The sequence below is a fragment of the Taudactylus pleione genome, unplaced genomic scaffold, assembly GCF_031769625.1.
Source record: "Taudactylus pleione unplaced genomic scaffold, aTauple2 ptg000607l, whole genome shotgun sequence".
NCBI lineage: Eukaryota > Metazoa > Chordata > Amphibia > Anura > Myobatrachidae > Taudactylus > Taudactylus pleione.
The window spans coordinates 1,453,448-1,479,803 of NW_028285009.1; the positions used below are offsets into that span (position 1 = coordinate 1,453,448).

Genomic DNA, 26,356 nt, shown 5'->3' on the forward strand with positions numbered 1-26,356 from the left:
TAGAATGTAATTTGTAGAATAATTATATTACATCCTCACAAAGAATGAAGTGCTTGCCGGTCTATTAAGAGAGAAGGCTGCAACTCTAGCATTAGAATATGCAATTAAATACTAAATAAGCAGATCTGAGCTATCGATGACACCATTCATTCCTAAATGGCGATTATTGCTGACCATGTGGTTGCTGTAAAATCAGGAGTCCAACCGGCCATACTACATAGATGGTTAGTACAGCTATTGCCATACTAAAGCTCTTCATCCACCAAGGTGCTAAGTAACGCAGTGCTCTCCCCAGAAAATTTTTCCATCTGGGTGGCATCAAGAAGTAGCCGGGTGGGGACCCCTCGCAATAATAAAATGTTTTAAACCCTGACCTTATAATGATTTAAACTTGAAATAACATTTTATATATAAATTCTCTTCTTCTTAATAGAGGCCCAGTTGTTTGATTATGAAAAAGCTGCAAAGTCTGTAGGATCTGGTCCTTTTTATACAGCTCCCAGATACTGTCCCCACTTGCAGGCTCCCAAAGTGGCGGGTGCTGCACCCGCAAAAAACATCCTGGGGAGAACACTGTAACAGGAGCCAGTTTGCTTCCCCCAATGCGTCAGTTGCTGCTGCTATTGGGGAAAACGCTAGAATCAAGGACTTTGCCCCTTAACAAAGGAACCCAAAGTGGCTGGCTAAGGGGCGCCTAATCTGTCTGCTGGGCAAAGCATCATTTCATTATTTATCGGGCAACTCCATAATGGCAGAATCCATTTAGGTTCCTAAAAATTGTAACATTATTACCTGAGGAAATCTCTCCCATTTAATTTTGGTGCTACCCTGCAGGAGCACTACCCACCTCCCCTCCCCTGCACATACTTGAAAGAACATCACAGAGACTTTTGGAATGTGAACCGGAATTGCCGTGCGTCACAGCAGAATTAGCGACGCCGGCTCACGCCCCCAGTGACTGGATGTATTTACTAAAGTGCAGGTTTTTAGAAGTGGAGTTGTTGCCCATAGCAACCCATCAAATTATGGCTGTCCTGTTCTAGAAGGTGCTACATAAATTACAAGTAAATCTGATTGGTTGCTATGGGCAACCTCTCCATTTCTAAAAACCCGTACTCTAGTAAATATACCCCTAAGACATTCGCATGAGTAATATCAGCTCTTATAATTTTCAGACGGTTGAAAATTATATTTCATTTTATTTTTTAAATTGACTTTTTTGTTCTGTATTTTACAGGTTCGAATTCAAACACAAAAGAAGCCCGTTCCGGGGGTGGCTCCGTTATATTCAGGAACCTTTGACTGCTTTAAAAAAACGCTAGTAAATGAGGTAGCGTGATCTGCTTCTCTTGATTTCGCCTTCGCTGTTTACTGTGTGACTGTAAGAGCTATGTACAATGCTAGTGTGCCAGTAATGGTCTGTACGGAACAGAGCGCAAAGAAATCTGGCTGGGAAACTGTGCAGGGCGGAGATCTGTGCGTCTGCCGCCTTGTATATGGTGGCCGAAAAATACATGGATGCCCACGGCACAGTGGGATAGGGTGCAAATACGTCGTCAACCTTTTCTAGCGCTAACCTCTGATATTGGTTCAGATCTGTGACGTGGGTGAGGCTTCCGAGCGTTAATAACCTTCATATTGCGCATTGTCCAGAGGAAGGAGACATCGTTCTTAAGATGTTATTGTTATTAAGTTGCTCAAGAAGTAACAGATTAAGGTCTGTATTCAATTAATTTCGCACCCGCGATACTTTTTCGCATGCTGGACTTTTCGCCTATATTGCTTATTTTAGCTGCGAAAACCTATCGGTCCCACCCCTGCTATTCGCAGTATTCAATTCCAAAACACGCGAAAACGCAGCCTGGCGAATGCAAACCCGTCAAAGTGCTGTCAGATTTGTGGAAATCACCCTGACACCCCTTAAAAGATGCACTAACATTGGGGATCAATGCTAATGCCCCCGAATAGCCCTAATAAAGATATTTGGGGTACTTAAGGTGTGTCAATTTGTTCTAATTAGCGTATTTGCTCTAGTGGTGAAGAATTGCATTAAGCATTTTTTTGGGGGGTAAAAAGAAGTAGTCCTGTCAAATTTGGGGTACTTGAAAATGTGTGCAAGCATGGTTTAAAGTCGCTAAAGTAAAGTTTAAAAAAAAACGTGAAAAACGCACCTGCAATCCAAAAACACCTCACCCACTTGCAGACCCCCAAAAGTATATTTTGCTACTTTTTAAGTTTGTACCCCCACTTTGCACTTTTTCAAACTAATTTTTTGGGGTGTTCCTCTATTTTTTTTTTAACACCGTTATCCTTTGGGGGGGCTGCCCCAAGGGTGCAGAATGGTTTCCCCACCTTTGCAACCCAAAATAGCGGTTTCGCACTTTTTTTCGACACCTATTCATAGGCAAATCTTTTTCGCCTAGTACACTGCATTGCGTTTACGCGAAAAGTGTTTGCAATTGAATATAGCGATGCTTTTCCGACAGGCGAAAAGTCGCAGTCGGCTAAACTTTTTTTTTTTGCGGATCTCGGGCTTTTCGCATGTAATTGAATACGGGCCGAAGTCCAATTTGAGGTATTTTTCTGGCTCGCTTTGCGCTTGTGGCTCGGTGAGTTTCCGCTGCTGTTGCTGTGACGTAAACATTTATTTTAGCAATGTGACATTTTATTGTGGTGACGTGTGTGTGTGTGTGTGTTTTGTCTCTCGAGTTTGCTGCGAGTGTTTGTGCGGCTATTTAATGCAGGATATAGACCGTTAAAGTTGCTTCTTGTTTTCTCTTGTGCAGGGTGTCAAAGGCCTCTACAGAGGAATGGCGGCCCCCTTAGTCGGAGTGACTCCCATGTTTGCAGTCTGTTTTTTCGGCTTCGGCCTCGGCAAAAAGCTCCAGCAGAAGCATCCAGAGGAAGTGCTGACGTAAGCCCTGTAGTTATCACATCGTAGTTCTGCCCTCATGCTAGGCCCTGGCAACACCCGGAAATGGCTTCATAACATTAGATAAAAGGCTTTTCCAAATCCCCCCCCCCCCCCAACAAATCGCTTCTCATTAAATAGCGTTTTTGATTTGCTTTGTTGTGACATTCAGTTTATAATTAATTCTTTGCTAGTCATTAATCTTCAATAATTCTAGCGATTTGCTGCATTGTAGACTTCATTTGGCATTTTAGCTTTCTTTTTGATTGCAGTTGTTTCAACGATGCAGGAAATATAAATTGACAGGGGCTAGACGTGCCCCCCACCCACTGTGTATGTACGTTATGTCCCGTTGTCAGTAATGTCTGAATTCATCGCCAGGTCTAAATAAATATCAGAAGAATAAATAAATCGCTAAACCTAAAATACTCATTGGTTTACATAAAAGTTCTTCACTATTAACTGTGCAGATCCCGTGCGCAAAAATCCCCCCCTATGCTACTCTATGGGGCCTATTTTTCATTTAATATTTGCGGCCTATTCTCCGAAAACAGGCGTTTACGGGGGATAACAGCAAATATTTAGTATCACCCCAATGTATGAAGTAGTGACTACGGCAGATATCTGAGAAATCTGCTGTGGGTCCCCCATTTCCGACAGCAGCCGCAACCCCCATAGGTTTCTGTTAGGGATGCGATGCTATCGGGATTACCAGACAGAAGATGGCATTGTGCTACTGTACACTTTGTACAATTAACTATACGTCGCCAAGATGAGTAACTCAAATGTTACGCCTTGTGGAACTAACACTTTAAATAAATTGTATAATCAGCTGGTCACGCAGGTGTGCAATGCGTTTAGTCATGGAAGGGTGCAGGGTCAGGTTACCGTCTTGATAAAATTTCAGACTAACCGGTTCCTGCCCCTTTGGTTACAGTTTAATGCCTCGCAGCCCTGGAGTTTGGACGCGAGCTCCTCGAGATTCTGGTCGTTGATGCAGTTGATTGGCTGCTAATATAAACCCTTGTCTGAATAATATATATATATATATATATATATATATTATATATTATATATTATATATTTTTTAGGAACAGTCGTTTCAGGCAGTTTAGATTAAGAAAGGGTTTTGGCATCTGTAGTGCGGTGAGAATAGCCTCTCCAGCAGTTCCACTGGTTTGGTTTAGTTGCCAAATTGGGAGAGATTTGGATTCTTTCCACTTCGTTGGCAGCGGTTTCCGTGTTTGGAAATAGCGCAGTTTTGGCTGAGACCATATCTCTGAACGATGAGGACTTGGCACAAGTAAACGTTTAGCCTGATGGGCCGTGTTTGCTGTACTGCTGCCATTTATGCCTTATTAGACATTGGTCCGTGTTAGTGAGCGGATATGGAACTGAAGGGTTCTCAAGAACTTGAGGATGGGTCTACCAGGCATGAAGCTGTGATACATAAACGGAGGAGCACTGCATGACTTCACCACCTATTCCTGAGTGTGACGGAGCAGACCAGGACAGCATCTGAGGACTAGGGGCCCCCTGGCACGTTATTTGCTCAGGATTGCGCCCAGTTGCCTCCAGCCCTGACACCTCTGCTTCATTAGCAAAAGGATATACAGTATATAGGAAGAGGCTGCTGGAACAGTGAACAATGACTGCTGCCTATCTCGCAATAATTACGGAGTGATGATTATGGAATGAGGGCACAGCAATGCTCACAGCGATGGACAGGTGTGTAGCCAGTGGGCTAAAATAATATTGAGCGTGGCCCTTCCTTTTCCTAGTATCCCAAATGATGGTATTGTTATGTTGGACACGGGGCGCGGGTAATCCGTGTTGTCACCTGCTCTCTTCAGGTCACGGTGAAATAATCACGGAGGTAATAAGAGCAGGTAGCCACAGTGTGGGATCAATGTCCATTAGGGTGCAGTCTAGAACCCAGCTAGAATGGAAGTAACATGGATGAGGCGTTCCATGCCCAGTATACATGAGACATCCGCTGATATTTACTGCTGCAGTGGGACCGCACTTAGCTCAGCGAGAGGAGGATGCCTGGGATCCGTAACGTCCAAGCCGCATGGAAGATGGTAATACTTCCCGCCAAAGCTAACCGTACAGGCACAAAATAACCACCGCAGAGTCTGTGGCTTATCACTTGCCAGTATGTGTGACTCTAATGCCGGTTGTTACTCTGTTCTGTCTTGTGCCAGCTGGAAGGAGGAGGGGGATATGCCTGGCACTCCTTCCTCCATACAGCCTGTGTATGGGGTGTGTGCCTGGCAGTCTGTGTACACTGTGATAATGTGTATATTACTCACCCCAGTCACTGCTTCTAGGTGTCCTCTCCCAGCTGCTCCATCTCCTGCCTAAAATACAACGTTCTGTTAATTATTTTACAGCATGGAACAGGGATATTCAACAGGCAGCCCTACGGCTGCAGTGGAACTACACATCCCAGCATGCTCTGCCGCAGTTTTGCTGCTAAGGCATGCTAAAACTATGGCAGGACATCCTGGTACGTGTAGTTCCACAGCAGCTGGAGGGCCGCTTGTTGAATACCCCTGGTGTAGAAACACAGAACGTTCAATCTTACCGGTTTCTCTCATAAGGGGCAGTTCAGTCGGAGGCGAGATCCGCGTATCGCTGTTAGGTTACCGGCAATGAGGTGCGCAGGAAAATAAGCAATGTTGGGTTACTGTCAATTTTGCACAAACCAGCCATCATTGAATGTTTGTTCCTTTGGTTTGCAGGTACCCCCAGCTGTTTGCCGCAGGGATGTTGTCTGGAGTCTTTACAACGGCAATCATGGCGCCTGGTGAACGAATTAAGTGCCTGTTACAGGTACGTAGAAAACCTATTTCACCACCCCAAAAATACCATTTTACATGCCGCATTGCTGCTTAAATCATTTGTAAGAGTCGATTAGTGGCACTATGGGTTAATGCCGTAACAGTTGAAACCATATTCTGCTAAAAACTAAAATGTATGGATTTATAGATGGAGGGAGAGTACTTCTGGTTAACTGGACACTGGGCCTGATTCAGACCCGGTCGCAAGTGCTGAGCGCTCTCAGCCGGGTCGATGGTGGCCCAGAGCGCATGCAGGCAAACCGTCGCTCCGGGTCTCGTTCCAAAGGGGGCGTGCTGTCGATGTTGAGTGACAGCACGCCTCCTTTGGTGGGCAGGCCAGGGGGGTGGCTGCCCAATCGGAGGCGTTCCCATGTGAACGCCTCCGTTTGGGGGCGGCCCCACTGACATCACAAGTGATGTCAGTGGAGAGCTTCCGGCTCTGTTAGAGCCGAAATCTCTCTGGGGCTTGCGGCAACGAGACCCTACCACAAGGGTCTCATCGCAAGCCCGATGGTCTTGAGCATCGCGACCATCTTCCTGTCCGCTTGCTATAGCTGTGGGTGGTCACCCACAGCTATGCGAGAGGCCAGGAGGCCGTTCTAAAAAAAAAAAAAAAAAAGACCGGCCCTGAGTCAGAGCGAGCGCTCTGTCAGAGCGTCCAGCTCTGAATCAGGGCCACTGTCCCCAAAACGTGCGGTCACCATGCCCATGTCCCCACCCCTCACACCGCCATGTAATTCATTGGACTCCTCAGGGCTGGCTCGGTGCTGAACGTACACCTGCTTGCAGAGTGTATCTTGTTTTTCATGCTGCGCGTTCTCTGTAGCCAAATGTGTGCAAATAGGCCATTACCCAGCTGTGCATGCAGTGTCATGTCTGCGCTAAATCATGCTGATCTGACCAAGGCAAAATGACTTGCGGGTAATGCAGGGGTGTTGCAATCCTAAATTCTGTTCATCAACGTATCATTTGCACCATGTATAGGCCATGCACAGTGATCGTGGTGAGCGAAAAAATGTGTGGGTCCCAGGGACCCCTGGCTTTATAAAATTGGGGTCCTTCTCCACTGTTTCTGGGTCACATCACATATTATGGGGAAGTAAAAGCAGGCAGCAGCTGGGACAGTGCTGGGGCAAGGAGGAGGTTAGGGGCAGGGAAGGGGCAAGGATAGATAGCAACTAGGGCAATACTGGGGACAAGGAGTAAGTTAGGGCTGGGTAGGGAGAGGTTAAGTGTAGGTAGCTGGGGTAGGGCAGTACTGGGGGCAAGGAGGAGTCAAGGGGCAGACAGTGCTGGGGGCAGAGAGGGGATAGGGTTAGACAGCAGCTGGGGCAATACTGGGGGCAAGGAGGAGATTAGGGTCAGGCAGTGGGAAGGGGTAAGTGTAGATAACAGCTGGAAGTATTAGTAGCTAGCACCCCCCCCCCCCCCCCCACGTGGGAAAAAAAAAAATCTTGCCTGCTGGCACAGATCACTGCAGTAGGCACCGAAGTAGGGATTGCTGTTAAGTCCCGGACAGGCCCCTGCTCCGAGCTTCTTGGCCCTCTGTGATGTCCCAGTGATGCACGACCCCAGAACTTGCCCCAAGCGAGACTCCATGGTCACGTCCAGCAGCAGGCCCCCTGAGCACCTGGGGCCGGGCACATGTGCAGAATTAAGTCAGTGAGTGCACCGGATCCAGTTTAGTGCTGACTGTCAAGCAGGGGGATCGCTCCCCCAGCACTCGTCCCTCCGCCAGTCCGGTCCGCTCCAAATGTGCAGCATCCCGCCCACTCCTGCAACTACCAAAAGTTACAGGTTCAACTCCCAAGTCCAGCCCTGGAAGCATATTCCCCTCTGCCTCCCAGCCCTGCCCGCCCCTGTCAGTCACTTCATTGTAGCAAGGGATTGGCTGCTGCAGAGCGCGTCCCTGGGGACCCACCCATTTTTGAAAAGTGTGTCCCCGGTCCTCAAAAGTGGGTAAAATACGCACTATAGCGCGTATTTGCGAACACTGATGCAAGTCCGCACTGATGACTAGTCCTAACACGGGCGTAATCTACAGACACAGATGCATCTCCAGGTGCGTATGACTGCAAATATCTGTTGCTTGGATCTTTTAAACAGGTGACCTATCGGCTTCTGTCATTTGTAGGCAAATTCTCTTTAACAGGTAAATCTGGAACTGGTTCTGCAGCATTGTGCAGTTAGCGCAGCCCCTAACTAAAGGCCTTCCATGGATATTCAATATCATAGGAACAAAAACATTGCTATGCCCATCAATGCAATCATTGCTTTATCTTTTATAAAGCAATGTCTTACAGGAACAATCCACGTTTTAGGGGCCAGTCCTGCAAAAGTAACCTGTAAAAATCATTTACCGGATTGCAGGATACATCATCTAGCAGAGTGTATTCGTACCGGGCAAGCTGGGTATTAGCAACATTGTTCGGTTTTGGACTGTGTTGCCCGTTCAATTGAATAACGCAAAACAAGCTTTGTCCAACCACAGACCTACAGATAGTAATTTCCTGAAAGACTGTAACTATCTTCCGGACTTCTGCATGTAATTCTTATTGAGCAAAATATCTCAACAATTGTTTATCTGCAAAGTCCTCTATAGCTGTAGTGATCCTTATAGAAGGCTGAGAATGGTGCGCGCGCTGCCCCTGGTCGGTCTTGAGCATCCTGTTTGCAGTGATCTATGAAGCTGTTTATACTGTAGCGTTCCAGGGGTGTATAACTGGGTCTAGCAGTTCTGTAGTTATGCTCCGCGAGATGGGTACGGGATGGCGGCGTTCAGGATCCCGACGGTCAAAATCCCAACCCCGGCTTCCCGACAGGGTTAGCAAACCGACACCTTCCTTCCCGGTGCCTAAACCTAACCTCTCCCCTAGTACCTAAACCTAATTAGATTATATATACGAGTAGTGGCCAAAATCGTGGAAACCTTTTGGAAAATGTGTGTTTGTTTTTTTTTTTTAGGATTTAATTTGCGTATAACTGCATTATGTTTAAAGAAGCTCCTATGAAGGTATAGATCACTGGAAATATACTTTTATACACAATATAATGCAGTTCACTGCAAAGAATTATCTTTATTGCATAAAAAGTTATAGCTAAATAAAGATAAGGAGCACATTTGTTGCTGCCAGAATTGATAGTAAAACTTCTTGTTTGATTGTTCGCTGTGTAACTTATTTAGGTGACAAGCAAAGTAAAAAGAGCTGATTGGTCGCCTAGAAAGAGATACAAAATAATGACTTTACGTGAAGAAGGCAACCAAAGGAGGCATTTCTACACTGTGCAATAGGTATCAACAGACTCAGTCGATTCAAAACCAAACAGGTAAAGGTAGGAAGAGATCCACAACACCGTGCTGTAATAGAAGAATGAAAAAACTGCGCTTGAGTGACAGAAGAAAATCATCTCGGGCAATCCACAATGATTAATTACGTGAATGTGGTGTAAACATCGGTGCCAGGACTGCTCCACGCAGACTTCAATATTTTGGATTAAACAGCAGAATTCCAAGGAAAAAGCCGCTTTTATCTCTCAAACAAAGACAGAAAAGATTAGAATGAGCTAAAAAGCACATTAATTGGTCAGTAGAACAATGGAACGGTGTCATCTGGAGTGACGGAACCAGAACATCCATATTTGGTAGTGATGGAATGAAATCTGTCCGCAGAAGAATTGGAGAAGATTTGCTACCTGAGTGCACAACACCGGCTGTGAAGCATCCAGTCAGTGTAATGCTATGGGGATGTATGACAGCCAAAGGTGCGGGACGGATTTGTGTGATCAATGACACTTTAAATGGCATCCGATACATCAGTGTCCCACAGTGGGGGGGGGGGGGGCAGTTAGGGTGAGCACACACAGAGCAGCAGGTAAGCAGCTGGTGAATAGACGCTGTGCACATGCCCACAGCATCTATTCACAGTGCAGAGAGAGCCTGGGGGCAGCCCAGCATCTCATAGAGTGCTGGCCGGGCACATCCCTCAGTGATGGAAACGGGTGTGCTGTGAGGCCCCACCCCCTTTTTCACAGGCTCCACCCCTTCCCCAGGCTCCACCCCCTTTCCTGATGTGGGCGTGCCTTAGGCATGCCAATGGTCCTGACCCACTGGCCACCAATGTTGGGAGGATTGTAATTGCAGCAAAAGGCTTCCAAACAAAGTACTAATGGATATTGTGTAAAGCTAAGACATGTACTTTCCCACAGTTCAGTACGTATAACGGTTTTCAAAATGTACAATTTTGTAACAAAGTTCATTGTATTATGTTCTAAATGAAAGTGCCATTGTAATGATGTATGCTTTTTGTTATACTAAAATATATTAGGGCTATAAGCTATTAAACTTCAAAAATGCACATTTGCCAAAAGGTTTCCACAATTTGGCCCACTAGTGTGTGTATATATAAGTTTTTAGCACTAAATGTATTCATTGTTTGTATGTATGATTGTGTCCTGATAATGTTTCTAATTACCTGGTTATAGCCCAGATCTTCCTTCATAACCCGGTTCAACCTTTCAGATCCAGGCCGCCTCTGGAGAAGTGAAATACGCCGGCCCCATGGACTGCGCCAAGCATCTGTACCGAGAAGCTGGAATTAGAGGAATCTACAAAGGCACAGTGCTGACACTCATGAGAGGTAAAACAAGACCTTTTATTTACAGTTGTAAGAGCTCCTGGGGGAATACGCATTGCAGCATTCAGCAAACAACACTAGATGGCGACGTTACAGAGTGAGAGAGAAGTGCTCTGACCTACTCGCTGTGACATAACCAGAGCACTTGGAATGTCTTAAACGTGGAATGTCTGTGATTATTGCCGTTCCACGGCTCCTACTCAAGATAATGAGATTCAGAAGTAGCATCTAATCTTTTGTAATGATTAAATTTCACGTCTTAATCAGAGTCACGGCTGCGCTGTTCTGTTGATTTGACATTGGGAAGCTAAATTCATTACTCAAGGTCAGATGAGCATTTTGGAACCAATTTTATTTTTCAAGACCCGGCGGTGTTTCTTTGGGAAATTAGCATTTTTTTTCTTATTGGTACACTTTAAAGTCTGAATTGTAGTTTTGTTTCTCAGATCAACATTCACCCACATTCAGGCTAATATTCAGCCATATGCGGCCTTGCATATGGCTCACTGAGGCACGAGGTACAGAAAAGGTCAGTCACCACTGTGCGTAGGTGTCATAACCACTTTGAAATGTACGGCTCTGTAGGAAACTCCTCTTTATAAATATAATGCAGATTAGGGGGAGATTTATCAAACCTTTATAAAGAAACAACGTTGAGGTAACCAAGCAAATTCTAGCTCTCATTATGTAGGTTGTTCGAGATAAACGTTAGCTAGAAGCTGATTGGTTGCTTAGAGCAACATCTCGACTGTTCCTCTTTAACAGGCTAGAAGTTGTGTGATTTGGTAGGTGTCGCACAACTGTTGTCGTGTTACTAGTAAAACTTAAGCCGCACGTCCACTAGGTGACTAGGGAAAGACAGTACGATTACAACATCGTAATCGTACATGCGTTCCCCATCCCCTGCAGTACCTACACTGAGCGATCAGTCGTTCAGTGTAGGCTCCCTCCCTCATCCCCAAACATGGCCAATCTGTCGTTATCGGCAGATTGACCGGCATGTTCGGGCAATGATTTGATGTCGGAAACGACCAGAGGGAGCACGCATCGCTGGTCGTCTGACGTTATAGTGCACGATTAATTAGCGATTGCACGATGACTGTCGTAATCATGCAATCGCTCATTAATATCGCCTAGTGGATGTGCGCCATTATTCTCACTAATAAGATGCACAAACCTTTTTCCCTTTCTTTTTAGACGTCCCGGCCAGCGGAATGTATTTCATGACTTACGAATGGCTGAAAAATGTCCTCACTCCAGAGGGTCACAGGTAATCAGCATCCGAATGACCTTTGTTGTTGTTAGTATTCTAGAACAGAAGGGGGTTTGCTCAGCACTGTACAGAGGATTTCCTGGTAGACTCTCTGGCCAGTTACAATTACATCTATACCTCCCAGTAATCCAGGTTTTTGGAGGAAACTGTCCTTAAGTTCGGACTCTAAAGTGGGTGTGGCTTCATGAAATCGCGGTTTTGTTGGATCTAGGGTGGGGCATATTTTGTACCAAATACGCTGTTTAAAATGTTCTATGGTTTTGTACATTTTATGATGTCTGGGCAGTGACTAGGTCACACTGGGATGACTCCTGGTTCGGTCTGGTATTACCGTCTTTTCAGGATATTCTAAACTGTTACTTTAATGCAAAAAAAAGGTTTTCTAAAACTTAGATGGATATACAGAGGCAAGATAAATCAATGCTAAACCAGGCTACTTAAGCATTTATTTATTTTGCTGCTTTAATCCGATCAGTCAAAGACACTGATCATCGGTGCATCGGTGGCTTTGACAAACTGCCAGATAGTAAATATACCCTTTAGTGTTTTTTTTTGTATTTCCCCCTCATCTTCCTTTTGAATATTGATCTGCTTTAATGATCCAGAACGGGAATGGATTAAAAATGAAGTGCCTTTAAAAATATAATAAAATACAGGCATTGTTATAGCAAGAATAAAGGCAAGTCTGACCCCGGAACAGGGACTGCCTCTGCGTGGTCGGATCATTAATGTGGACTATAGAAGGAGCCAATGATCGCTATAGAAACAAAATAATTACCGTAGGGTTGTGTGTTCATGTCCCATTATAGCATAAATCAGATTAATTGATATTACAGTCTTAGTTGTTGATGTCGCCTCATTTTCATGTTGTCTACTCGCTGTATGTGGGTATTATATGATCTGAAGAAATTGTGCAGCAATATGGGGCCTAATCAGGAGTATAATCTGCACCTTGGTCACAAATATAGATACATTTTTTTAGTCCCTGATATACATGGTCAGCGCTGCCCTTATATACCCTGTCATCTCTGCTCTTATATACCCTGTCACCTCTGCTCTTATATACCCTGTCACCTCTGCTCTTATATACCCCGTCATCTCTGCTCTTATACACCCCGTCACCTCTGCTCTTATACACCCCGTCACCTCTGCTCTTATACACCCCGTCACCTCTGCTCTTATACACCCCGTCACCTCTGCTCTTATACACCCCGTCACCTCTGCTCTTATACACCCCGTCACCTCTGCTCTTATACACCCCGTCACCTCTGCTCTTATACACCCCGTCACCTCTGCTCTTATACACCCCGTCACCTCTGCCCTTACCTGTTGGCAGTGAATGTCATGCACTGCCGCCGCGCCACCTACGGCTTCATATGCGCGGCTTGCGCGCGTGACTCAGCGCCGTAAGGCGAAGTACCGTCCTGCCCCCGTCGCCGTAAGGCGAGCTGCCGCTGTGCTGCCCCCGTCGCCGTAAGGCGAACTGCCGCTGTGCTGCCCCTCTCCTTGTCAGCGAGCTACCCGGATTGCGGTAGCTCATGAGCGACAGGTTGGCGATCGCTGGTGTACAGCACTGTGTAGGATGTCAGCACATTACATATGAGATGATAAGCTAATTTATCTGATGAATCGACATATAACTGTAGGGACTCTGATGTGGTATAAGGGACTCTGTAGCCTGATAGCAGGACCTATGCGACACATCAAGAAACTGACCCCTCCCGAGAACTGCTAGTACTACTAAGCTTCCCCAGGCACCTCCTGCTTGTTGTATGGTTACCATGCAATCCTTCCCAAAATGTGAGCAGGGATGAACCAGGATGTCGGCTACAAATATTTTCTAAGTACAAAGATTCCTAGTTATTAATCAATTCTGCCCTTTAAAATATGCAAACGCTGCAGTTTCCATATGTTTAAGGGCAGAATTAAGTGCCCCTAATCCCGCAGCAGCCATCTCCGTATTTTTTATGGGGAGTGGGGACGGTATATAACAATTTCCGCAAAGCTTTGCTATCTCGCCTGGTTGGGCTAACGCCATCTGCAGATGGCGTTAGCCCATTCACTGGGATCCTGCTGTGCGCATACGCAGCTTGAAAATGCTAAATTGCATTTGCTGCAAACGGGCCCATTAGGTAGAAGTAAAATGAACGCGGATCTAATAAGAGCCCATACAGGAGAAATAAATGTGTATGTTCATGTAAATAAAGAATCCTTATTGGTGCAATATGTATCAATAAAGATTCTTAATATTCGCCTTTTATAATAAATATGTCCCAAAGACACAAACAAAGAAGAAAAGGGGGGAATGAGTGCATGAGTGACGGGAATCTATATGAAATATATCTTTTTGAAAGTAAGCGGCACTGCAAATGTCTAGTTCAGAGGTTCTCAAACTCGGTCCTCAGGACCCCACACAGTTCACGTTTTCCAGGTCACCCAGCAGGTGCACAGGTGTAATCATTACTCAGTGACACATTTTAAAAGTTCCACAGGTGGAGCTAATTATTTCACTTGTGGTTCTGTGAGACCTGCAAAACATGCACTGTTTGGGGTCCTGAGGACCGAGTTTGAGAACCTGTGGTCTACTTCCACTGCATAGTTTATTTGAGCATACAGCAATATGAAGCAGCATTGTTACCAGCAACTTACTGCCCTACAGTATTTCAGGCCTGATAGGGCAACGTACAACCCTTTCTCAAGCTCTATGTAGTTATATAAAGACAGAGTTAGGGGGTGCACAATGCTGAATTATCGCTGGGGCTTGGTGTAGTCTCGCCGCATCGGTCACAGCGACAAACTTGCGTCACAGAGATCTCCAGCCTCATTTTCTATTACGCGTGTGCCGTTCCCAAATCACTTCCAATGCATTTCATCACCAATGAGATCTCTGTGATGTGGGTCCGGCACTGTGACTACACCAAGCTCCAGCGATAAGTTATAGAAAACATGAACAATATATCTTTATGTACGTAATTTTATCCTTTGTTAAACTGCGTATAAAAACATTCTTCACCGTTGTGCACCCCTAACTCTTTATTTTGGAATGATTTGTGGCCTAGCGGTTGCTGCACAATCTGGCGGACATAAAGCAGCGATATCGCCAATAATCTCCTGCTTTCCTCTGTGGTACATATAAGGTATATTTAATTCTTCCATTAAATATGCGGACAAAGCAGTTTCCGTATAGATTAAGGGCAGAATTCCTTTAGTACAGGGGAGCTTCAAGAGAGGAGGGGGTCCATGTGCAGTCTCCGTCACGGCCCCCTCCTCTCTGTCCGGCGGCTGTCAGCGCATCACCGCGCTGATAGATTCTGGGCCCCATAGAGTCTATAGCGCATGCGCTGGTCACCGGGAAAATGGCCGCGGCGGCCATTTACCCTGTACTGCGCATGCGCATTTTCCAGGTGGTTTTTACAGAGCTGACACCGGCGCCAATGTGGGACTCCGGAGTGTTGAGTATAATCTGGGTGCAGGGTGTGCGGTGTGGGTACTGCACGCCCTGCACCCATTATAAATACGCCCCTGTTTAGTGTTCACTCTAGGTCTGGCGTCGGGCTTAGAGCAAGGGCTCTTCTGAGTGCGCGTCCACCAAAAAGTGGGCGTGGCCAATGAAAAGTGATGTGTCTTTATGACTCGTCCCCTTTTCGTTATTATTAATAATAGAAATAGTGAAGGAACGGTGCCTGCAGTGTACCAGTTCTAATTTAGAATCTTTGTAGCAGAACATTCATAGAGAGATTGTGATCTTTGATATAAATCCTTGCAGTGTCTTCATGTATCAAACCCACGATGTAGATCTCAAAGAAAACAAAATAAATACAAACACAAACTTAGTGTAACCTCATAATAAACAATATGTATATACATATAACTGTGCTTTTCATGCAGCAGTGATGTGATCATCCAGAGACACAATAATAGTGTCTAAAACACTTCACTTGTGTATTAAATCCAAAAAATCACAATATGCAACTCTCATACCAGCTATAACCTTTCACAGGTCACTGTTAATAAGCTTCTCTCCTCCTTAAGGTATCTTCAACTCCAAAGAAAATCCAAACGTATATGGAAATATAAAAGAGAGAGCCTCCAAATCGTATGATACGTTTTAAACACACACATTTTATTTTAATCGAAAATCAATCAAGACTCGTACAATGTAACAATATAAAATGGGCTTATCTGTCCAAATGTTATGGAGGTAATTACAGGAGGTCCAGTTTTCCAGCTCAACGCGTTTCGTCCCGCTGTGGTCACTGGGGGCTCCTTCAGGAGTAGATTTAGCGATAGGGGTAATCTCACAAAGGTACATACATTTATACCTATATCTGTTAAGTTAATAGCCTGCTCCAGGTGCTCATCAGCGTCCCTAGCCGAGTGCATGCGCGAGAGTGCCCAACTCTCGCATGAGTGGGACAGGAAGTACTTACATCCTGGCAGTCGTGTCCGCGCACTGTGGGCCTGATTCAGAGCCGGACGCTCTGACCAGAGCGCTCGCTCTGAATCAGGGCCGGCCTACCTAACATTGGAGCGGCCTCTTGGACGCTCGCATAGCTGTGGGTTACCACCCACAGCTTATGCGAGCGTCCATGATGATGGTCGCGATGGTCAAGACCATCACGACCATCGGGCTTGCGACGAGACCCTTGCGGTAGGGTCTCGTTGCCGCAAGCCCTGGAGTGATTTTGGCTCTATCAGACCCAAAATCACTCCCACTGACATCACTAGTGATGTCAGTGGGGCCGGACCCAGACGGAAGGCGTTCCCATGGGAACGCCTCCGTCTGGGCAGCCATGCCCACCAAAGGGGGCGTGCTGTCAATCACCATCGACAGCACGCCCCCTTTGGTGCGAGACCCCGAGCGACGGCTTCCCCGTCGCTCGCCGGGTCTCGCGCATGCGCACGATGGAGCTCCCTCCGTCGTGCGCATGCGCACTAGGGGACCATCGAGCGCTCGCGAGCGGGTGAGATTCAGGCCCTGTGTCCACGGTTTTACTCTCCCGCGACCAAGTGCAACGCATCCAATAGAGAACGGCAACCTTGCCTCTAGTGGCACTGTTACCTTTTACCCACGTATCCTTAACAAAACAAGACCCACGGCCATGTTTATGTAGGTCCGGACTGGGGCAGGTAAGAACCCTAACCCTTACCTCCCCCCAGGGGTGCATAAACCTAACCCCCTCCCTCCTAGGGGTGCCTAACCCAGCTAGAGTCCCTATTTCTAACCTGACCCCCTCCCCTCGTGGCTATCGTTAAGAGCGCCATGGACTTACCTTCGTTCGGGCTGGCGTTCCGGCGTCGGGATTAACATAGGCGCTGGTATTTCGACGCCTATGTTAACTCCCTTGCCGGGATTCTGTTGGGATTGAGACCAACTACATCCCGAATGATGAGTTCTTATTTTTTTTTTTTTTCTCCTTTTTTATAAAGTTTCAAAGAACTGTTACATTTGGACCTTTTTTTTTTCTTGTTTTTGGTTCTTATTAATAGATAACAGCAGACGTCTGTTCAAAAATGGTTTGTCTACAATTTGATTAGAGTTAATTATGCCCACATGTATTACCTACATTGTCTCCTTGGAATTCCATATCTTTGTGTAACATGCTGGAATTGTACATTCATTGTGACAACTGACTTGTATATCTAATGATGTTACAATATTACCCCCATTATTAGATAGCTAATTATTGGCTGTCTGTTATGGGAAATAATTGTGTTTGATTAACTATGCCACATCTGGCCATTAGTAACCTTATATAATATGTTTAAATATATTATAATGGGGTCTTGGTTCCATCTGACAGTTTGAGTCTGGACTAGAATATAATAATATATATATAGTATAGTAATATATAGTGATGTGAGGTTAACAATAAGAATGTGGCTGGGATACATAGATTATTTGTTAAGTTTACTATTTGTGTTTGTGAAATAAAGTAGCGATATTATGCCGCTACGTCACTTCCGGCATCTAGGAACCATTGCTTCTTCCCCGGGAACATGGGCTTTTGCGTGGTTCCGCTTGCCGTCGTGTTGTTCGGCAGTATGCGGATGACGCGACATGTTGGTCCGGTGATCGTTGAGTGGCATAGCTGGCATGTGTTGGATACACAGGTGAGTCCCGTTATTCCTTAATGGGCTAATTGGTGGGAGGATTTAAGCCGGCTCTGGTAGTAGCTTAGAGCAGCAGTCCCCCGAGGAAAGGAGGAACCGAAACAGCTGTTGGGATGAGACGATCTGGGTTTAGGGCATGACTCCCCAGAGACTACATTGGACTTCATCACGTTAAGTATTGGAAATTTTTTCCAATCAGTGTTTTATGAGAGAGCTATTTTATCCCACATTTGGATTTTGACATTAAAGGCCATATAAAATTACCCGTGGTAAATTACCGTGGCTAATTAGTTCGCTCGGGGCTATCCAATTAGCCCCGTAGTCGTCCTGACGATGGCACTTATTGGTTTTTTATTTTCGGGACCTGATGTGTCCCGAAAAATAATCCACGATCAGTGCCGGTTTTTTCGCCCCAAAAAGACGAGAACACATAGGGCCGCGAGCTTATCGCGGCTCCTGTGTGTTAACGGGCGAACTATCCTATTAACTTGCCTGAATTAATAGGGTAGGGAGACAAAAAATCGTCGTAAATCGGGGATTATCGGCGAAAAATCCCCATTTTTTCGCCGATTGCGGGGAACAATTAGCGCCCGCACAGTGTTCGGGGCTAATTGGATATGGCCCTAAATATTTTTGCAGTATAAATGGTGTGCTGGTAAATTTTAAAATTAAGAAAGAAAAAAAAGAGGATTCCTGATTAATAGGTCCACAGGAAATCCTTCTGGGATCAATTCGGCATCCAGGTGTCACTGTTGTTTTTGTTATCTATACAAAATGTTTCCATGTAATTATTATGAGGCAGTGACTGACTACTGCAGCTGTGTTAAACACTCCCATTATTTTTGTTATTATGTAGAGGTTAAAACGTCTCTTTAAATGTATGTTTGTTTTTTTGTGTTTTTACCCCTCCCAGCGTGAGTGAGCTGAGTGTTCCTAAAATTCTCTTTGCTGGAGGAATGGCCGGAATCTTTAACTGGGCTGTTGCAATTCCCCCAGACGTGCTAAAATCCCGTTTCCAGACAGGTGGGTGAACGGCTTGTCTCACTGCGAGGATCTGCATTATATTACATTCAATGCCCTGGTATAGGCTTTCCTTTACTTTATTTATTTTTTCCCACCTCTTAAATTGCTGATAATTCTTTAGCCTGCTGTGAGCTGAATTGGGAGCCATTGCAGGCAGGTTTATTGCACCGTTATATGGGGTGTAGGAGAAATCTGTGCTCTGTGCTGGTGCATAAAAAGTACAGTAATATACACATTTATGTACCCGGCTTTAATGTTCTCACATATGGAAATACAACCCCGAAAATATGACCTTACCTGGGGTCCGGTTCTGAGTTGGTAGTAAAGCAAAGTAACTTTGTAGCTGGACAAGTCGTGTTGCACTGCGATCGGTGCAGTGTTTGCATGCAGGGTAAATGCTGGCTGCTGTTGCATGTAGCTTTATTTTTACACTGCAATTTAAAACTGGGATTTGAACACGCCCCTCCCAAATCTAAATCTCTCTGCATGTTTGACACACGCCCCGTCTGCAGCGCAGCATAGTGTTACCCAGGTACAAAGTTACTGGCTCGCTCTTGCTCTACTCTCAACTGAGAATCGGCCCCATGGCCTGTCCCTGCCTGGAGTATGAATGTATCCCTCAATAAGATTAAATGTCAGGTACAGTGTCTATCAGTGATAGATAAGGAAGTACAGTGCTTCCCTATTGGAGGAGATAATGATAAACTGCTGTATCAATCAGAAATAGCACCTATGGGCCTGATTCAGACCCACTCGCGAGCGGCTGTACGCTCGCAAGTGGGTCGATGGTCTGCACTGAGCATGCGCACGACGGAGGGAGCTCCGTCGTGCGCATGCGCCAGACACGACGAGCGAAGGACTTTCCTTCGCTCGTTGTGTCCGATCAAAGGGGGCGTGCTGTCAATGTTGATTGACAGCACGCCCCCTTTGGTGGGCGTGCCGGGGGCGTGCCTCCCTGACGGGGGCGTTCCCACGGGAACGCCTCCCGTCAGAAGCCGGCCCACTGACATCACTAGTGATGTCAGTGGGAGTGATTTTGGCTCTGATAGAGCCAAAATCACTCCGGAGCTTGCGGTTGAAAACCTCAACCGCAGGCTCCGGCTCGCAAATTCGATGGTCGCGATGGTCACGACCATCGCGGCCATCAAAATGCACGCTCGTATAGCCTGTGGGTGGTGACCCACAGCTATACGAGCGTCCAGGAGGACGCTCCATGAAAAAGGAGCCCGGCCCTCATGCAGAGCGTGCGCTCTGCTCAGAGCGTACGGCTCTGAATGAGGGCCTATGTCCGTAGTATGTGACCAATTGGACTATAATTGTGTAAAAAACATTAACAAACCTATATTGTATTTAAGCTCTCGGAACACAAATTATCTAAAGCCACAAAATTAGACATTATTAACATGCATAGGACAAAAATAAACCTAGGACTCATTCTTAGGCCCGTATTCAATTAGATTTGCATGCCGGACTTTCCACCTATATGGCGTATTTCAGCCGCGGAAACTTATCACACGCATACGCGCGATTCGCCCTAGTCAATTCCAAAAGACGCGAAAACGGAGACACGCGAAGTCAAAACAGGCGAAAAGTGGTGTCAGAATTGGGGAAATCAGCCTGAACCCCCTCCAAAAGATGCACTAACATTGGGGATCTATGTAGCAGTGCCCGATTAGTCCTAATACAACTGTTTGGGGTACTTAAGTTCACACAATTGCCACTAATTAGCGTATTTGCACAAGTGGTGCAGAATAGCATTAAGCAGGAGTTTTATGAGAATATAAGTTCTCCTGTCAAATTTGGGGTACTTGAAAATGGGTGCAAGTTGCTAAAGCTGCGTACACACGTTCAGATAAAGTGAACGATTTAAACGTTAAGGATCTTATCGTTTATCATTGAAATCGTTCACTTTAATGCCCCTGCAAACTATGGTCGATGCACGGGCGCGAATGGTCGTTATCGTCCGTCGCCCGGGAAAGCCGGCATACATGGTTGATTTTGACCATGTTAGCCTGTTTATTATAGGAACCCACGTTAATGCATGTGTTGGATGTTTGATAACGATCATCCAAAACATGCAGAACGATCAGATGACTATCATTATCTGATCGTCGCTGTGTCTGACCGTGTGTACGCACCTTAAGCGCCTGCAATCAAAAAAACAACTTACCCATACTTGCAGACCCTCCAAAAGTCTATTTTGCTACTTTTTATGTTTGTACCCCCACTTTGTACTTTTTTGCCCCCGATTTTAAAGTACTTTTTTGGGGTGTTCCTCACTATTTTTTAGGGAAAAAATTTTGCGCTACTATTCAGAGGCGAATCTTTTTCGCCTATTACATTGCGTTGCGTTTTCGCGTACGCGAAAAGTGTTTGCAATTGAATACGGAGATAAGTTTCCACCTAGTGAAAAGTTGCAATCGGCGATACTTTTTCGCAGATTCCGACACTTCGCTGCTAATTGAGTAGGGGCCTTAGAGTCCACCATGAGCTGCTAAACCTGGATTAGTGCTTAATCCGCAGGTGGGCACAATCCTGGCAGGGATTACCGAAGATAATATAAGTAGAGGTAGGCCAGAGCCAGGGGCACTGAGAGTTGGAGTATTTTACAGTGACCCGCATACCCCCCCCTCCTCTTGTAGGACTAGAACAGATGTCTTGGCCACAGCAAATGTCTGATTTGTGTCCTAAAATGATATGCGCTTGTGTCCCAGAGGGTTATATACATTAGTTATTGGAGTCCTTATTGGCTTGCAGTTTATCTGGTCTCCTTCGCTCAGTATGAATAGATAATGGTTCAACAATCCCAGTGGTAAGTGTAAAGCGGCGAATAATAACCTATTTATCTTGACGCGTTCCGTTGCGTATAAATAAAACTTCTTCAGAAGACCTATAGGGGCAGATGTACTAAGCTCTGGAAAGTGACAAACTACCAGCCAATCAGCACCTAACTGTCATTTTATAAACACAGCCTGTAACATGACAGTTAGGAGCTGAGTGGCTGGTAGTTTATCACTTTCTAATTTATCACTTTCCAGAGCTTAGTACATCTCCCCCTTAGGGTTCCAATCTATATTTTTTTTAATGTTTTGAGATTCGCGAATAATCTAACGCGTTCCCGTGTCTTGTTTCCCTTCACCAGCTCCAGCCGGAAAATATCCCAATGGATTCCGTGATGTTTTACGGGAGCTGATCAGAGAGGAAGGAATAGGATCTCTATATAAAGGCTTTACAGCGGTCATGCTTAGGGCCTTCCCCGCTAATGCTGTGAGTGTTGATTTGTTGGTTTTCAGTATATTTTATTTTAATTTTTATATGTGTATAAACTCAGCATTCTAGAACATAATCAGTATTGGGGTCTTGTTTCCCAAAGACTCCAGCGACCTGTTCCAGGCTGCCTAGCAGACATTTAATCATTTTCTGCATGCGCCACGTTGGCAGTATATAATTTACCAGCCTGTTAAGTGCGCTTGGCAGAAAGAGTTACTACAGAAACCATTATTAGGGACCGAATAGCCTTCCAGCTTTCAAAGTTCCAGTCCCAACCATTGATAAACCATGGGAATCAATTTTTTTTTTTTACCATATACTCCTAGAACACTGGTAGATTTATGATCTGTTGTTAGTGTTCATACTAGCACCCGTCGCAACCCGTGCAGTTGTTCTTCCCTGCCCTGGGGTGTCTCACTCTGCTCTGGTGCTTCTAGCACACTCTGCTAATGCAACAAACGGCCGAGATACAGACCAGTGTGTGCTAGAAGCACAGCCCCCAGGCAGGAAAGTGGAACTGCATTGGTTTTGACAGGTGCAGGGTGCTAGAATGAACACTATACAGTTATAATCAATAGACTTTTACATAATGGTTGTTTAATGACACTAATTAACTTGTCTCTTCGTCCCCAGGCATGTTTCCTTGGATTCGAAGTAGCCATGAAATTCTTAAACTGGTTGGCTCCAAACTTGTGAAAAACACCAAAATTAGGGGAGAAAATAAAAATAAGCTGGGTTCTGTGCACACCTGGCGATCCTCTGTCATTGACGAAAACATTCTGCCTTAGTAGTGACCTGCGGTAACCGGCCGCAGCTCTTTTTTAAAAAAACCTGAGTGACTCCTGAACGATACAGATTCATAAACTTGAATAACGAATGTATGTATTATTCAGCATAAATGAAATAAGCTGCTTGTTTTTTTTTTTTATAGACCACAATGAATTAGACCTCAATTTACCAAGGCATTTATTTTTATCTTGCGGATCAGTAAGGCAACGATCGGGTGCTGACCTCCTGTCTTAACCACTTCTCGTAATAAAACAACAGGGCTCGTAACCCAATCTCTCTTCACACATTAAATATACATTGTGTAGCCGGGGCCAAGAAACCTGCAGCTCGCCAGCTGTCCATCCGCCATGAATTCTACATGCCGGTAAAATATGCAGAGAGTAAGACGTAGCAATCGCATCTAGCCCGTACACAGGTGACCTGCCCCTGCTCTAAGCCTGCAGCAATTCTACCTGCTCTTTACCCAGATAAGTTCCACGCAGTGTTTCTACACGCTCGGTGCCCCCCCTCCCTAATCTCCGAACACCGGCTGTATGACTGTTCTCTCATTGCGTCAATACCGTGGGTAACCTGATCAGGGTGACCTCTGAATGTATACAGCTGCTCATATTAAATATCTGGCACTTGGTACAGATGATTATGCAATATTTCCCCCACATATCTGCCTGCCTCCTTGTGCGGCGGGGAATGCCATGAATTGTTTTCAGCTCCTGACTTTGGACTCTGTTGGGTGGGGTGGGGGGTGGGGAGAGATTTTTATTTTATATGGACATTTAACATCAGTAAACCTTATGCCTTATAAAACCGATTCATGTTATTGGCGTATTATTTTACAGAGGGATGCGCTGGTTACCACACATGTCATAGTGCAATACATTTTTTTGTGTACTCGTCGCCAGGAAGTTGGATGCTGTTTGGATATTTAATGAGAACGTCGCCGCCTAATAATACAATATAAATTGGTGGATCTTGTTTGTTACTAGAAAAAGTGCAAACTAGCGAATAGCCGCCTGGTGCACAAAATGGCAGCCTTCTCTGCTTCCTATGGCATTGATGGACTGTTGGTTCAGCCAGCAAAAAGCGTGCCCAGATAAGTTCCACGCGTGCCACCGATATGTGTTGGCAATACATGCAACACTGACGCCAACCTGTAACAGAATTCTGCAATATCTGGAAATACTACAATAACGAGCCCATATTCAGTTAGTTTCGCACCCGCGAAACTTTTTCGACTACATCGGCAGTTTTAGGTGCGGAAACTTTTCGGGCGCGTCCCTGCGGCTCGCCCTATTCGATTTCAAAGGACGCGAAAACGCAACCTGGCGAAACTTAAACAGGCGGAAAGTGCTGTCAAAAATGGGGAAATCAGCCTGACACCCCCCAAAAGATGCACTTCCATTGGGACTCAATATAGATGTCCCCGATTAGCCCTACTGAAGGTATTTGGGGTACTTAAGTGCTGTCAATTGGTTTAAATTAACGTCTTTGATGAAGTGGTGAAGAATAGCATTTAGCATAGTTTTAATGTGAAAATAAGTAGTCCTGTCAAATTTGGGGTACTTGAAAATGGGGGTAAAAATAGTTAAAAGTCGCTAATTTGTTGTTTACAAACATGTTTCTGCAAGCATCTGAAAACAAAAAAAACCTCAACCCTACTTGCAGACCCTCAAAAGTGTATTTAGCAACTTTTTAAGTCTCTTCCCCCTCTTTGCACTTTTTCAAAGTAATTTTTTGGGGTGTTCTCCATTATTTTTATTTTTTTTAGGACTTTTTTGAGGCGATTTTGCGCTTTTTTTTTCCCCCCCGACACCTGTTCATAGGCAAATCTTTTTTTGCCTGTTTACATTGCATTGCGTCTCTGCCGACTGCTCGACCTACGCTCCATTCAGTTCCCATACTTACCTTATCAGCCAGTCCTCTCCTAAGACTGTCCCACCTGGAGCTATGGGGGACGCACGCCCAGGCTTCCACTGCGTGTACATTGGGGAGACGGGGAAGATCTTCTACAATTATTATATAGATGTAGATATTTTAAAGGATAAACCCCACTCCACAAAACCTGAGATTTTTTTGGTTTTGCTGAAATTTGTGAAAAAATTATAATTTAGCTTCTGAGTCCTGTCGCCTGAATCTGCCTGACCTCAGCCATGAGCTTGGCAGCATTCTGATTCAGTCTTGTAGGTTGGTTTATTTGAAACGTGCCGGGTGGGTGTCCATTACCCCTCTCCCCTGTAAATTTGGAAGAAGGGCAGGGGAGGAAACGATACATACACAGGCAGGTCAAGCAAGACGAGAGGAATGCGGCGTTGGGACCGTTGGACCAGGCGGATTTGATGAACCGAATGTGGAAGGTGAGTACAATTTTTAATTATTTAACAAATATAATCATTTTGCTGATAGCGGGCGTCACCCTTTAAACTGTTCAGCATGTACACAGCTTACTTACTGTGCCAGCACGCGTACGAGAGACTGTCCGATGTGTTTTGTGCGCGGCGTTGGCGAGGGATGCGCCTGCGGGGAACCGCTGTATGACGAGAGAAGACGTGTAACAAGCCTGGCAGCGGCACAGGAGCCTCCTGCCCAATAGGGGTTCACGTATCTGGCACCTCGGTTTGACAAAGTCAATGAACAGTGGAAATGGTTTTTTTTTTTTATTATTATTTCTTGAAAAATAAATGAAACTTCAGCAATGAGTAAGACGTGGCGGCGCGTGGCTGTGAGAAGCGGCTGACCGTTTCCTGCTGCGGAGCGATCTGTGTAGGGTGACTGTGCAGTGAGTCATGTGCTGCGTTCTAGGTGCGAGTGGGCGGAAAATAAAGGTATCTGTAAAGTGAAGCATTATACAAGACTGGAGCTATGAGAAACCTACTGCAGTTCTGCGTTTCTCCTCACCTCTATTCCTGCTGCTTGTGCTTAAGATCTCATTCACTTACTTCTGTTCAGGCTAGAAATGCCGGAATCTGGATGTGTTGTCCTATTGTACTGTGTGTTCTCTCAGGGAGCAGTTTATTAGGTACATCTGTCTAGTACTGGGCAGGACCCCAATTTGTCCCCAGACCAGCCTCTTCTTTCTGTTATGGATTCAACAAGGTGCTGGAAATATCCCTGACCCCTGGTGATATTATGGCATCACACTGTTGGGGATGTGGTCAATATCTCGCTAAGTGGGATGCCGACACTTAGAATAACGGCGCAGGAATCCCGACACCTGCATTCCGAAGGTAAGTAGTGAGGTTAGGGGGAGGGCTAGGCACTGGGGGGTTAGGTATAGGCACCGGGGAGGAAGGGTTAGGGGAGGGAGAGAGGGGAGGGTTAGAAAACCTACCGACAAGTGTCGGTATCGTGATTTTGACCGTCGGCATCCTGTACCCAACCCCACTGTGTCAGCTACACGTTAAAGCTGTGAATCTCCCATGTTACCCCATCACAAAGGTGCTCTATTGGTTTGTGATCTCTAGGTATATTTGTTACGTCACCGGTCGAGAAAGCGGCCGAT

At 45.5% G+C, this 26,356-nt stretch overlaps 1 protein-coding gene across 1 annotated transcript in view; it reads left to right on the top strand.

Annotated features, from left to right (window-relative positions):
- SLC25A20 (solute carrier family 25 member 20) overlaps nt 1-23,595 on the top strand; it is a 31,984-nt gene extending 8,389 nt beyond the window's left edge. Inside the window, exons 2-9 of the mRNA XM_088453986.1 lie at nt 1,238-1,330; nt 2,787-2,914; nt 5,659-5,749; nt 10,277-10,394; nt 11,589-11,661; nt 18,692-18,801; nt 21,944-22,068; nt 22,705-23,595. Of these exons, the coding sequence (XP_088310112.1) occupies nt 1,238-1,330; nt 2,787-2,914; nt 5,659-5,749; nt 10,277-10,394; nt 11,589-11,661; nt 18,692-18,801; nt 21,944-22,068; nt 22,705-22,767 (801 nt within the window). The 3' untranslated portion in view covers nt 22,768-23,595. The remainder of the gene's footprint in view (nt 1-1,237; nt 1,331-2,786; nt 2,915-5,658; nt 5,750-10,276; nt 10,395-11,588; nt 11,662-18,691; nt 18,802-21,943; nt 22,069-22,704) is intronic.
- Nucleotides 23,596-26,356: the final 2,761 nt, after the last annotated feature.